At 37.0% G+C, this 14,434-nt stretch overlaps 1 protein-coding gene across 1 annotated transcript in view; it reads left to right on the forward strand.

The window, feature by feature from the left end:
• The window catches only part of tst (superkiller complex helicase subunit twister), a 37,374-nt gene extending 35,640 nt beyond the window's left edge, over positions 1 to 1,734 (forward strand). Inside the window, exon 20 of the mRNA XM_089640907.1 lies at positions 1,352 to 1,734. Within this exon, the coding sequence (XP_089497033.1) occupies positions 1,352 to 1,495 (144 nt within the window). The 3' untranslated portion in view covers positions 1,496 to 1,734. The remainder of the gene's footprint in view (positions 1 to 1,351) is intronic.
• The last annotated feature ends 12,700 nt before the right edge of the window (positions 1,735 to 14,434 follow it).

Here is a 14,434-nt window from a genome sequence, read left to right on the forward strand (position 1 = left end):
CGATCTCGTTGAATGTACACCAATTCACTGCTACGCTGATGACAGCACCGTTCACGAGGGTTATCTTTTTGACAGGCCCCCTTCCACCTATGATGTCCGAACAGCTCGGGAAGTTTTGAAGCGAAAAATTGACCACCACCTAGAGATGGTTCGTGCCTGGGGTAAGGCCAACTTGGTCAGTTTCAACGTCTCAAAAACCCAAGCGTGTCTGATTTCGGCAAAGAGGGAGATCAATGACTGTCTGGTGCAATTTGATGGGAGCACTCTCCCCAATAAAGACTCCATTGAAATGCTTGGAGTTACTATATCAGACCAGCTCAAGTATCGGGGATCCATAGAAGCCCGAGTAAATCAGGCCTCCAAAAAGTTGGGCATCTTGTACAGGGCTAGGAGATTCTTCAACAGTGACCAGCTGCTGACCCTGTACAAGTCTCAAGTCCGCCCAACTATTGAATTTGGGAGCCACCTTTGGGCTGGTGCCCCAAAATACTTGATAAACCTGCTTGAGTCTGAGGAGAGCGATCCGTCTGATTGACAATCCGTTGTTAACAGACCGATTGCCTTCTCTGATGCATAGACGCAATGTAGGCATGCTGTGTCTGTTCTACAGGTATTTCAATGGAGCCTGCTCCAAGGAGCTAGCAGCATTGATTCCTGATGCACCGGTGCACGTGCGCGAAACTCGACGGACACGAACTGAACACCCGTTCACGGTTGACGTTGGCTTCATGAGAACGGGCCGTTTTTACGACTCGTTTTTGTGTAAGTCGGCTCGTATGTGGAACGAGCTACCGGCATCTGTTTTTCCTCCCTCCTATAATCCGAGCCTCTTCAAGGCCCGCATTAACAAATCCCTTCCTACAGCCCCTACCTTACTCCGCCTCACAACGCCGCCCAACCGGGTGGTGACATAGTTCCCCTGTCTGTGCACTGCACAGGCAGGGACACTCTTGTGAGGTGTCACATAAAAAAAAAAAATAAAAAAAAAAAAAAAATTTAAACCACCTCACTCAATTTTAGCGTTGCTACGCCAGGCAATTCATTTCAGAGCGAACATTCAGATCCTTGGTCTGGTCATTTCAATGTGCACTCTTCGGTGGTCAAGGTACGACTAATGTCATAGTTATGGCAAGTCTATTAATTTGGATTTCTATGGATTTTCCAAACTTTTATCTTTTGTTTTTTCAGTTATGCAACACAAGGAAATTTCGATATAGGCATGCGTAAAACGTCGACGAAGGTTTTACGTTTGCTAAATTGGTGAATTGGCCAACCTCAATCTAAATGGCTCATTGTCTCATCTAATTAAATCTTTCTTCCTGGTTATGATGTTTATTATGTTTGTTTGCAGGTATTAATGAATGTGAGAGATGCGGCTAAAATCATCGGTGACCCCATGCTGCACGCCAAGATGGAGGAGGTGTCGCTAGTCATTAAGAGAGATATTGTGTTCTTTGCTAGTCTCTACACACAAGATGATGTGGTCAACGTGTGATACAATTATATACATATATATCATTCAAAAAGTACTATTCGCAATAAGTATGAGAAATATTTTACCTTTTATTTTGATTTAAGACATGGTCTCGTACTTGCTATTGATTTTAAAACCAACACCTTCCTGTATAAATATTGCCTAGAGTCTAGACACTTACTCTAGTCCTAATATGGCCACCGATTTTATTCAGGCATTATTTTCTTATTTTTTTTTATTATTAAAGATCTTAACTCTAATAACATGTGATGTTTTGGACATCCACAAAAATAAACGATAAATAATAAAATAACGTGCTCTAAAAAATTTTTTGTTTAAACAACGACGGAAGATTTATTGACAGACAGGCCTTGAGTAAACAGATTCCCACGGGAAAGGAGAGACCGGAGGACAGTCGGGTTTGGAACTTGAGTGCGTTGACAGCTCCATGAAAAGGGATACAAATCAGAAGTGTTGTTTGAAATTGCAGTTAATTATTGAATTCAAATGGTATTAGAGAATATTGCGGAATATTGAATTAAAGTGAAAGATTATTGATCCGGTGTTTGTGTGAAGTGAAAGTGATTCGACTCAGTGGGAAAACAATTAATAATAATGACAATAATAATAATTGGATAATTTGTAGAGCGCCGTTTTGTAAAAACCCACCTCAGGGGCGCCAGGTGTTGTGCAATCGCGATTGTGTTATAAAGTTGTGTTGATTTAAACGTGATTTCGTATACAGTTCGAACTAGATTGCTTGTCTTAAAAACATGAAAATAATAAAAATATTGATTGCGTTTTAAAATAGAGTGAATGTACTTAAAGGCAGGAAGTGTTTAATCGGGCTAAGTTATTGATTTGGCGAGATGGCATTCTATCCACGGAGACCGAAAACCAGAGAATCAAATAGATTATTAACTGTGGGTTCGAATCCTAACAGATTAGGGAGGTACAATTTTATTTACAGGAATATTTAATTACCCTTTTATAAGCGTAGGGAGGAGGTCGAAAATTAAAGTGATTTAGCTATATAGTGTAACCAGGTAAGTTTCACACGAGGATTTGGAGGTGACTAACAGGGTGAGTTTTTTTATATTATTTATTAAATTTCAGAGGACCCTTTTAATAATAGGATACAACCGAGTTTGCAACGCCTGCATCCCAAATAATCTTCCCATAAGAAGGGATACGCTAGACGCATTGTCAATCAGCTGTGAGCGAGAGACGAGTCAACGACCTTTTCATATATAGGCCGAGAGGCGCGGAGTACAGTCAGTCAAAGGGGAAGTTTTGCTAGCGTATGCCGTCCCAAATTGAAAGCGATCGGATACAACCAGACGGAACAAAATGAAAACTTTTCTTCTGTTATTTGACCTTCTAATTTAATACTTTCATCTATTGTTTGACTTTCTAAGTTACGAATTGGGATGCACAAAAGCAAATCTAAAGTCGAAAGAGGGAGATGGTAATCTCCGAAATAAAACTACCAACCGAACAACTTTTCTCAACAGGTATCTTTCGAGAGGTAGGCAGCCTCTTTAAATTAAATGCAAAAAATCAAACCAATTATCCGTTTATACCTTACCTGAGAGGATAGGTATTCAGTAGAAGTTACCCATACCTAATACACGAGGATGCTAGTAACCTCATAAAATAAATACTGGAACCAAATATTAAAATACAGACAGTCCTCATCCCAAATTTGGCATATCGAGTAGACCTTACATATATCTCACATGATAATTGGCTGAATGGGTAGGCACACAACCTATCGTTAATAAGCAGGCAGAATGTCGACAAGATCGTCGTGTGTTATATGTGTATTGACCTAGAAAGGGATGTAAATCCCCGACGACGTGGGAGTTACAATGTTTTCTAGAGGTGGCTCGTAACTTAGGACCTTACGTGTCACACTTTCGCGACTAGATTCGTGACAAGGGATGTCATGGCTTTCCCCTTCTACACTCAGTAAAGTAGGTTATCCTGGAGGTGTTTGAGATTGGGGCAATTCTGAAATTGGTGATGAGACCTGGTTTTCTTTATTCTGGCGTGAAGGTTGCCGATTTGGAACAAGGGGAGACCCGGCCGGTTGTGATATCCAGACACGCAGATATCGATCGCCTTGCTCAAATTATCATCCATCAGTTTTGTTTGGTAAGAGGAGGAGTCAATCTTAGCTTGAAAAAAATTCATTTCCTTTCCTCTCCTTCCCCTCCCAAAAAATATACATGGATGGCGCCGACAACTAACACCATAAACTTATCGTATGTATATCACATATATAAAATCTAACACTTTATTATATTCACATTACCCTACGATAGGTAGAATCGAGTAGCTAGTGGGGGGAGAGCAGGCGACTTAGAAGATAAGGTTTATAAAATGGTTTTAAAACACAGCAGTAATGAATTCAACTCACTCTATCTCAAAAGAACCAAGGGATACCACACATATATAGATAACTAGGTTTCTAAACCGAGAAACAAAAACCCAACACAACGTTCGGTGAAGCCTTTTTATACTGAACCGTCACGTGAAATGAGTACGTTCAAGGTCGTACGTCACGTAGACAAACTAGGATGTACACACTTGAAGGGGTGTGTAATAAAGAAAAGACGGCAGGGAGGACCTTCCTACCCCGGATATATATATAACCAAAGCCTTATGGAAAAGTTTGAAGTAGAAAGGGCAGATCATTACATCTGATGCCGCAAACCAGGAGAGATAGATATACAAGCTGGTTTGAATTCATTACTGTTGTTGAAAAAAAAAAATGGATTTCATAAACCTTATTAATTCACATTAACAGCAAAAGAAATGGTACCTATCGTCAAAAATGATAACAGAGACATCGTACTTCAAAGGCAAAATAGAATAAACAGACAGACCCGGAAAACATTGAATTCATTGTGACGACAAAAAACATCTAAAATGTTCATAAACAACGAAGCCAAAGGATAAACAAACATCGAAATCGGATTAATTATAACACAAGAATAAGATAGCTGGGACAAATCTAAAATAAACATTGCATTCAGATATCGTGAAGTATATGGCATATTTTATACCGTTGATATTTGAATAAATGTAAACAATTATTGTTTATTCCAGATCTAAAAGGCAGAGAATGTTTAAGACATAAATAATAAAAGACAGACAAAACCATCGGATCACCGCCGAGGACACAAAATAAAAACAAATCAACATGAAAATAAATAACACTCGAACATAATACAAATAACGTATTGAGGTGAAACAACACTGTTTAAACAAATAACTCAGAGTTTAAAAATAAACAAGTGTGACATGACATATTGAATTTCTACCCATAGAGACACAAAACACTTGAAAAAGCTGAGGGCGGAAAAAAACTCACCAGTAGAACAAGCCGATAATCACGGGAACCAAAAAAATAAACAGATGCTAGGTTAGAAACGAAGAACAGGGGCGCTCAACATTTTGGAAGAATTAAAATAAAATTTAAAATAAAAATAAAAAATAAATACAGAGGTATTCGAGAAACGTAAATTACCTATAGTTATTTCTAATCCCATCGACTAACACGAGGAAGCGAGATTACCCGTTGGGCTTAGAACTAAAGGGAGGCTGTGATGTTTTGGACATCCACAAAAATAAACGATAAATAATAAAATAACGTGCTCTAAAAAATTTTTTGTTTAAACAACGACGGAAGATTTATTGACAGACAGGCCTTGAGTAAACAGATTCCCACGGGAAAGGAGAGACCGGAGGACAGTCGGGTTTGGAACTTGAGTGCGTTGACAGCTCCATGAAAAGGGATACAAATCAGAAGTGTTGTTTGAAATTGCAGTTAATTATTGAATTCAAATGGTATTAGAGAATATTGCGGAATATTGAATTAAAGTGAAAGATTATTGATCCGGTGTTTGTGTGAAGTGAAAGTGATTCGACTCAGTGGGAAAACAATTAATAATAATGACAATAATAATAATTGGATAATTTGTAGAGCGCCGTTTTGTAAAAACCCACCTCAGGGGCGCCAGGTGTTGTGCAATCGCGATTGTGTTATAAAGTTGTGTTGATTTAAACGTGATTTCGTATACAGTTCGAACTAGATTGCTTGTCTTAAAAACATGAAAATAATAAAAATATTGATTGCGTTTTAAAATAGAGTGAATGTACTTAAAGGCAGGAAGTGTTTAATCGGGCTAAGTTATTGATTTGGCGAGATGGCATTCTATCCACGGAGACCGAAAACCAGAGAATCAAATAGATTATTAACTGTGGGTTCGAATCCTAACAGATTAGGGAGGTACAATTTTATTTACAGGAATATTTAATTACCCTTTTATAAGCGTAGGGAGGAGGTCGAAAATTAAAGTGATTTAGCTATATAGTGTAACCAGGTAAGTTTCACACGAGGATTTGGAGGTGACTAACAGGGTGAGTTTTTTTATATTATTTATTAAATTTCAGAGGACCCTTTTAATAATAGGATACAACCGAGTTTGCAACGCCTGCATCCCAAATAATCTTCCCATAAGAAGGGATACGCTAGACGCATTGTCAATCAGCTGTGAGCGAGAGACGAGTCAACGACCTTTTCATATATAGGCCGAGAGGCGCGGAGTACAGTCAGTCAAAGGGGAAGTTTTGCTAGCGTATGCCGTCCCAAATTGAAAGCGATCGGATACAACCAGACGGAACAAAATGAAAACTTTTCTTCTGTTATTTGACCTTCTAATTTAATACTTTCATCTATTGTTTGACTTTCTAAGTTACGAATTGGGATGCACAAAAGCAAATCTAAAGTCGAAAGAGGGAGATGGTAATCTCCGAAATAAAACTACCAACCGAACAACTTTTCTCAACAGGTATCTTTCGAGAGGTAGGCAGCCTCTTTAAATTAAATGCAAAAAATCAAACCAATTATCCGTTTATACCTTACCTGAGAGGATAGGTATTCAGTAGAAGTTACCCATACCTAATACACGAGGATGCTAGTAACCTCATAAAATAAATACTGGAACCAAATATTAAAATACAGACAGTCCTCATCCCAAATTTGGCATATCGAGTAGACCTTACATATATCTCACATGATAATTGGCTGAATGGGTAGGCACACAACCTATCGTTAATAAGCAGGCAGAATGTCGACAAGATCGTCGTGTGTTATATGTGTATTGACCTAGAAAGGGATGTAAATCCCCGACGACGTGGGAGTTACAATGTTTTCTAGAGGTGGCTCGTAACTTAGGACCTTACGTGTCACACTTTCGCGACTAGATTCGTGACAAGGGATGTCATGGCTTTCCCCTTCTACACTCAGTAAAGTAGGTTATCCTGGAGGTGTTTGAGATTGGGGCAATTCTGAAATTGGTGATGAGACCTGGTTTTCTTTATTCTGGCGTGAAGGTTGCCGATTTGGAACAAGGGGAGACCCGGCCGGTTGTGATATCCAGACACGCAGATATCGATCGCCTTGCTCAAATTATCATCCATCAGTTTTGTTTGGTAAGAGGAGGAGTCAATCTTAGCTTGAAAAAAATTCATTTCCTTTCCTCTCCTTCCCCTCCCAAAAAATATACATGGATGGCGCCGACAACTAACACCATAAACTTATCGTATGTATATCACATATATAAAATCTAACACTTTATTATATTCACATTACCCTACGATAGGTAGAATCGAGTAGCTAGTGGGGGGAGAGCAGGCGACTTAGAAGATAAGGTTTATAAAATGGTTTTAAAACACAGCAGTAATGAATTCAACTCACTCTATCTCAAAAGAACCAAGGGATACCACACATATATAGATAACTAGGTTTCTAAACCGAGAAACAAAAACCCAACACAACGTTCGGTGAAGCCTTTTTATACTGAACCGTCACGTGAAATGAGTACGTTCAAGGTCGTACGTCACGTAGACAAACTAGGATGTACACACTTGAAGGGGTGTGTAATAAAGAAAAGACGGCAGGGAGGACCTTCCTACCCCGGATATATATATAACCAAAGCCTTATGGAAAAGTTTGAAGTAGAAAGGGCAGATCATTACAAACATAACTTAAAAATAAAAGTAGGTATGTGAAATTCAGAAAAATATTTATAAGTTATTAGTAAAAAAATAAATTTTGAAACAATCTAAAAATGTATTAATTTTTCACCGCTCTTGTGTCATTTTTTTTTTAACCACATGTGAGAGGCAATTCGGGTTCAATTTACTATCCTGCAGCCAAGTGGGGAGTAGGAAGTACCCAAAATTACTATCCTCCTTATATTAGCTTAAATACTTGACATATCATTTTAGTATTTTACGTATTCCTGCCCAAATACATAAGTTACCATTAATAATTGAACCTTAAACCTTACTAAATCGGCAAACAAAATTACTACTAAACTAAAATAGATGAATCCAATAATAACCCAAAACTTAAAAATAGTTAAAGAAATCACCCACACTAACAAAACAAAACAAACCCATTGGAAGAAATCGGCACTGATAATGGTATACTGTCGCTCAACATAAATATACAGCAATTAGTAAATAACACAAAAAAGTTTTTTGCAACATAGGCTCGAATATAGCGAACAAAATAACCACACCTCCAAATTTTAACACAAACAAAAACAAACACCCAAATTCTTAAATGAAGAAATTTGCACTAAAACCAACCACTAAACACAAACTAACACTAATATTATCTAAATTTAAACTAATATCTACATCTGGTAGGGATGGAATCACGAGAATCATGAAAACAATAAAATACTTGCTAGACGAACTTATCGATCCGATGCTCTTCCTAATAAACAAATCCGTTATGAAAAGATTTCCACCACAACTCAAAATAGAGACTATCACACCAATTTTTGAATCAGAAATTATAAATACATCAATAATAATTATAGATTGATTAAAATTCTTAACACTTTCTAAAATCTTAGAAACAATGATCAAAAATCAACTCATCGACTAACCTCGTCTAACAAACTATTATCACAGAAACAATTTGGGTTCAGAAAAAATCTAGGACCATAGCCTTAGTAATTGAATATATTAAAAATTTTCTAGACTCGAGACAGTAAATCACTTGCATCTTTCTAAAAAACTAGAATAATATCCTATATTATAGGGATTACTGATAATGCAAGAATGCAAGGCTGATGTAAGCGTAGTGAGTAAGATTATGAAAGGGACGCTTAGATGATTTTAAAATTCATCATTTTCAAAATAAAACTCAGAATGAAACCTGTACTTGAAAATTCATAGCTTCCATCACTTAAATGTGCATTGTAATAACTGTCCTTCATTGGAAAACTCTGACCATATAACTTATCTACATTTAAAAATTAAAAATGGACTAAGCGTATTAAATATTTGAATAATAAAATTAAATAACTAAGTTATATTTTCAAAACCCTGTGTCCTCAATAAAAAAAAACTTAATCAAGATCTATACGGCTCTTTGCCAGTCACTGTCAGAACACAGTATTATTGTATGTGGCAGTGCAAATGACAAAATCCTAAAATCACTCAAAGCCATAATGGAAATTAGGTTCCATGATAACCCATCAAAATGACAATTCAACACACATGCAAAAAGTGCTATACAGTTATGAAAAGTGATGAAAAAAAAAAAAAGATTAAATAGTTACACATGTCACCTATTTAATCTAGTTTTTGTTTCATCACTTTTCATAACTTTATAGCACTTTTTATAGGTGTGTTGAATTGTCATTTTGATGAGTTACCCGGTCACCTGGAAATTATTCTGAAAAAACTTTGGAACTAGAAATCTTCAACAGTCTTAACATCTCTCCAATTAAACCACCCTATTCTAAAACAATGCTCCTTTACATTAATAAATAAATAAAAATTTTAAAAAAAAAACAAAAGAAATAACATTTACATTAGAAACACCAGATCTCTGGAAAATTCACAACAATTTTATAACATTTAAGTTTCAAAAAAAAAACTGGATTCAAAATACAGGGAGATCAGAAAAAGAAAATATGTATTCTGATCCAAATACAGACTGAAACCGAAACCACTCAATTGGACTAAAAAACACCATGTAACATATTTGTAATTATTTGAGAAAAAACATTACTTAATATATTTATAATTACTGCATATTATCCATACTACTAAATTGTAATAATATGTAAATGAAGTCTTCAGCTCGTGGGATCCCAGTAAGGATATCATTATCTCTATTTGTTACTAAAAGGAAAATAATGAAACCCTTAATATATTATTATTATTAAAATTAACGACTTTTTCGCTATCATCCGAGAGAACTGGAATCGCATTTAACGAAAAAGTTATTAAAATTTTTAAGGTTAAGTACAATAAGGAACTGCGGTGAAAAATATTATGGCTTTAAAATATATGTATTCATATAGATCAACAAAAATTGAATCTGAATACATAAGTTTTATTATGTGTTATTCTACAAAGAATTTATAAATCAATTTAAAAATAAATAAAATACCATCCGATTAAAACTCACCGTTTGGTGGGTATGTCTGAACCTGTATTTTCATCACAACCAGTCTATGTGAGTTATATATCTATGGTCTACATTTTCTACAATATCAGCATCAGGGTTGCCAATTCGTGGAAAATTCCCCGAAATGCAGGGAATTACCATGGGCCTAAAAAGCCCTGGACAGAGCATTAGTGCAATATTGTGTGAATGGCATTGAAGCCAAATCTAGGGGGAGGGGAAATTACCTGGCAACTATCTTGTGTTACTAACTTTTGATCTGGCTCATAATGATATAATTACAGAACTTTAATAGGACGTTCACAGATCTTGAAAAATAACTTTGAAATATGATGAATTGCTCAAATTCTGTGAAACAACCCGTCCTTACTCTTTTTTCGCATTTCTTATACCCTACTTTCGCTCAATCCCCCTCTTTGCTGGAAGCACTGCCGGCCACTATCAGACATAACCATGCTTTCTTCTTCTCTGAGACCAGTGCTTTAATCTCATCATCTCACCATGCATCACCTTTCTTCCTACCTTGCGTACTTATTCCACACATCTCACTAGCAGATTCCCAAAGACTCACTTTAATGTGGTTCCATGTTACGTCTATGCTTAGATCGTCCATTTCCTTTTCATTCAAACTCATCATTGGTGTTTATATTGTTATAAAATTGTAACCTTGTTTATATGTTTCAATAAAAATTTAATAATAAAAAAAAAATAAAAAAAATCTCTGCACAAATCACATACTTACTTCTCACATTATCGTTTTGCAGTTATTCTATTTTCACTCTTGTTGGAGTTAGTACCGTTTTCGCTTTAGAGTGCCAACTGCGAAAGAGGTTTTCTCTCGACACTACCAGAAAGTGGTCAGTTTCAACCTCAGCCCCTCTGAAAACTCTTGTGTCCTCGGTAACGGCTCTCAACCTTTAGTCAATTAGTACAAAATCAATAATTAATATCTCATTTCCTCTTTCCAACATATATTGGTGGATACCTTTATGATCGAAGAAAGTATTCGACAAAAACAGGTTCCACTCTATGCATACTTCAAGTATTCTGTTCCCATTGTCATTTGTTATTTTATCCTCAAACGTACCTAAGGACAAATCACATCCGTCACGTCGAATTCCCACCCACTCATTCAAATCGTCTTACATTATAATCCTTTCATTAATATTTTTTAGTCTCATTTTATCATTCACACCAATCCAAAAATCATCTTACACTTCGTAGCGTATCTGGTCTCCCAGACCAAATGACGAGCCTATCATTATGCTGCATTGTACCACTCCCTTTTTTCATGCTCTCTGTTATACAAAGTAGGTCCAAACATTTGCTCACCATTATATCACACGATTCATTCATCTTTCTTTCCATTCCTCCTCTAATACTCCACATACCAATTCGTTCATGTTCCGTCCTCCTCTTTCCGCCACCGAAGGGCTGGCGATGTGATGGATAGCAAGCCTCAAATCAAATCAAAAATTATTTATTGTAAAATAAAAATTACAAAAGGTGTAGCTTATGGGTAGACCCCATTTCTTCCAGCTAACCACATTTATTCAATTACAATGTTTATATAATATTATTTGTTTTATTATAATAATTACAATGTTTATACAGATAAAATAACAATAAACCAATGAAAAAAAAAAAATACAAATATATATACCAATAAAAATAGGCGTTTCATTTACTTGAGGTATTCACTCAACGTGTAGTGACATTTATTAACAAGGAAAGTGTTTAGTAACGATTTCAATTTGTGTGTATCTTGTATTTGTTTAATACATCATCAACTATACCTAATAATACCTCATCAACTATAGTTAAATTTTCACAATATCCATTACAGAAAACTTTGACATAGTACTTTAATTAAATAGAACAACTTGTCACTAGAAGGAACTAAATGCAACTGATAAAATAATGATTGTAGGTCTAATTACAAAGTCTGACTTCAGTAATTGATACCATTTTGTGCAATTAAATTAGGAATTAGTCATACACTATTTCGGTTTTTCTGGTTATCCTTTTTAAATTCTCATAAAAACAATAAAGATTCCATTTTGAATTGTCTTGTAGCTAGATTGTTTAAATCAATTCACCGTGGGTCCATGTCAATTTGAGAGTTACGTAAAATACCCAGTTTTGAATGCTGTACGATAATTTTAATTCAAGTTTTAATTTCATGTCCATGTTGTTTAAATAATTTTTTTTTTCATCTGCAAAACCTTTTTATCATTTCATTCATTCATTCCATTGCCCAGATCCCACTGTTCGAATGACACTTTTTTTATGTGCAGGTACCCTCTTCCCATTTTTTAATGTGAAAATTGAATAACAACATATAACTAACTTACTTTGAGTATCACAGAATCTCAAAACTAGATAAAAAAAATTACATCACCAGATCTCGAACATGGGAAAAAATTTGATCAAAACACAAATTTAAAGCTTAAGACTTTTCTAAAATAAAAAAAATACAGCTGTAGCGCAATAATAGCAAATCATTACTGACTTTTCAAGAAAAATAATTCCCTGAGTGCAAGGGAATCAGTTTTAGAAAATTTAAAAGGGTAGAATTAATTCTAAAACCGTGAGACTTTTACTAAACACAATATTCAATATTCATAACGACCTTGAGGTCCCCCATCCACAGTTGAAAGATTATCGGCCAACACTGTGCAGGTGCAATTGGAGCAGTCCGCTCTGGGCGCCGACTTGAAAGCATGTGCGCCCTACTGTCGAATTTGGCAGCCATCTCTGGTCCGGAGCCCCTAAATACCTGAAAAAAACCCTTGACTCTGTGCAAAAACGGGCGGTCCGTTTGATAGATTCCCCAATCTTAACAGACGGACTGCAATCTTTAGAGCACAGGCGTCAGGTAGGTATGCTGTCCTTGTTCTATCGGTATTACAATGGAAGATGCTCTGAGGAACTAGCGTCATTGATCCCTTCGGTACCGGTGCGTAGTCGGGATACACGCCAAACGCGCGCCTAACATTTGTACACAGTTGACATTTGTCACATGAGAACGGGTCGCTTCTACGATTCGTTCTTAAGTTCAACAGCTCGGCTGTGGAACGAACTGCCGGCCTCTGTGTTTCCTCCCTCCTACAACATGGGACTCTTCAAGACCCATGTTCACTCCTTCCTCTCCACAAAAAGACCCTCCACACAGCATCCCCAGAGATGACATAGGCCCTGAGGGAAATTATTTTCTTCAGGGCCTCCTGTGTGGAGTTAATATAAAAAAAAAAATGGAGCCAAGGCGCTGATAATACCTGACATCCGATAATAAAGTGTCCTTGTGGTTTTTACTAGGGCCCGGCGCTATTTTACTCAGAGCCAGCCCTGTGGACAACCTGAATATCAATACTAGAAAAAAGTTACTTATTTTCCTTTTCGTGTTCAATTGGGGAAGCAGATATGGCTACCGCCGCTCCGTGATTCATTCATTGGAGAACCAACACCTCTATCATAGGTTACCTCAAGTGGTTCGCTACATTTGGTGACTTAGCAGGGGTGCCCAGGTTCATAGGGTGAGGTTTGTCCAGGTCTTGGTGGTGGATCAGTATGTTCACGGTGCTCACCAACTACGTGGAGGGCCGGTTCGGGAGAGGCCGCTTGAGGAGGACCCCCCACCTGGACTCTCTCGACCCAACGCCTCCCACCGTAGTACAAGGGATGGATTAATTTGTCACTCCTGGACACACTGACCCCCAGATTCCTGCCCACCCCTCGTATATTTTCCTATCCAGAACTTCCTTTACTTAGACCTCCACTCATCATTGCCAAATATGTCATGGACCCTGAGGGAAATTATTTTCCTTGGGGGCCTCCTTCAATGTCAAAAAAAAATTGTCTTTATCACTGCAGAGAGTGATTTGTAGGCAATTCCCGATGGCGGGATGGTTCATCGGCGTGCTCGTATTCTGTATAATTAAAAAATAATAATTTATGCTGGTAGTTATGTGAACAAAAAAAAAATCTAATTTTCTCTTAGATAAAAACCATAACCAAAATTGAGTTTTGTATGTAGGTAGGTACTTAAATACCTACCCATTTATGTACAATTTTTTTGATTTTGTAGTGTCAAAAAGAATCCAGATTAATTCATTAATAATAAGCAGCTCGACGCTACTTAGGTACGTACTTGCAAATTACTACCAAGAACAAATCGTAAACATCGCGGCCTACCTACGACAATACGTCGCAGTCGGTCTGGCACATTACGACAACTCGCCAGAAGGTTCGAGCCTATCGCCTATGCGTTAACACAGTGCGACCGAAACTTCCCGAAAGACCCAGACTGAGCGAGTGGCTCCGATTTAGTAGCAATTCATCTACCTACTGTTGCCGCCGGCTGTATAGTATAAATAAGCCCGACGCAGCAAGCAGTCAGAAGCATCAATCTGCCGTCAGTGGACAAATCTCGCGAGTGACAACCGATGCGCCCCGCG

The sequence above is a fragment of the Hesperophylax consimilis genome, chromosome 16, assembly GCF_061612785.1.
Source record: "Hesperophylax consimilis isolate HC1 chromosome 16, BYU_Hcon_1.0, whole genome shotgun sequence".
Taxonomy (NCBI): Eukaryota; Metazoa; Arthropoda; class Insecta; order Trichoptera; family Limnephilidae; genus Hesperophylax; species Hesperophylax consimilis.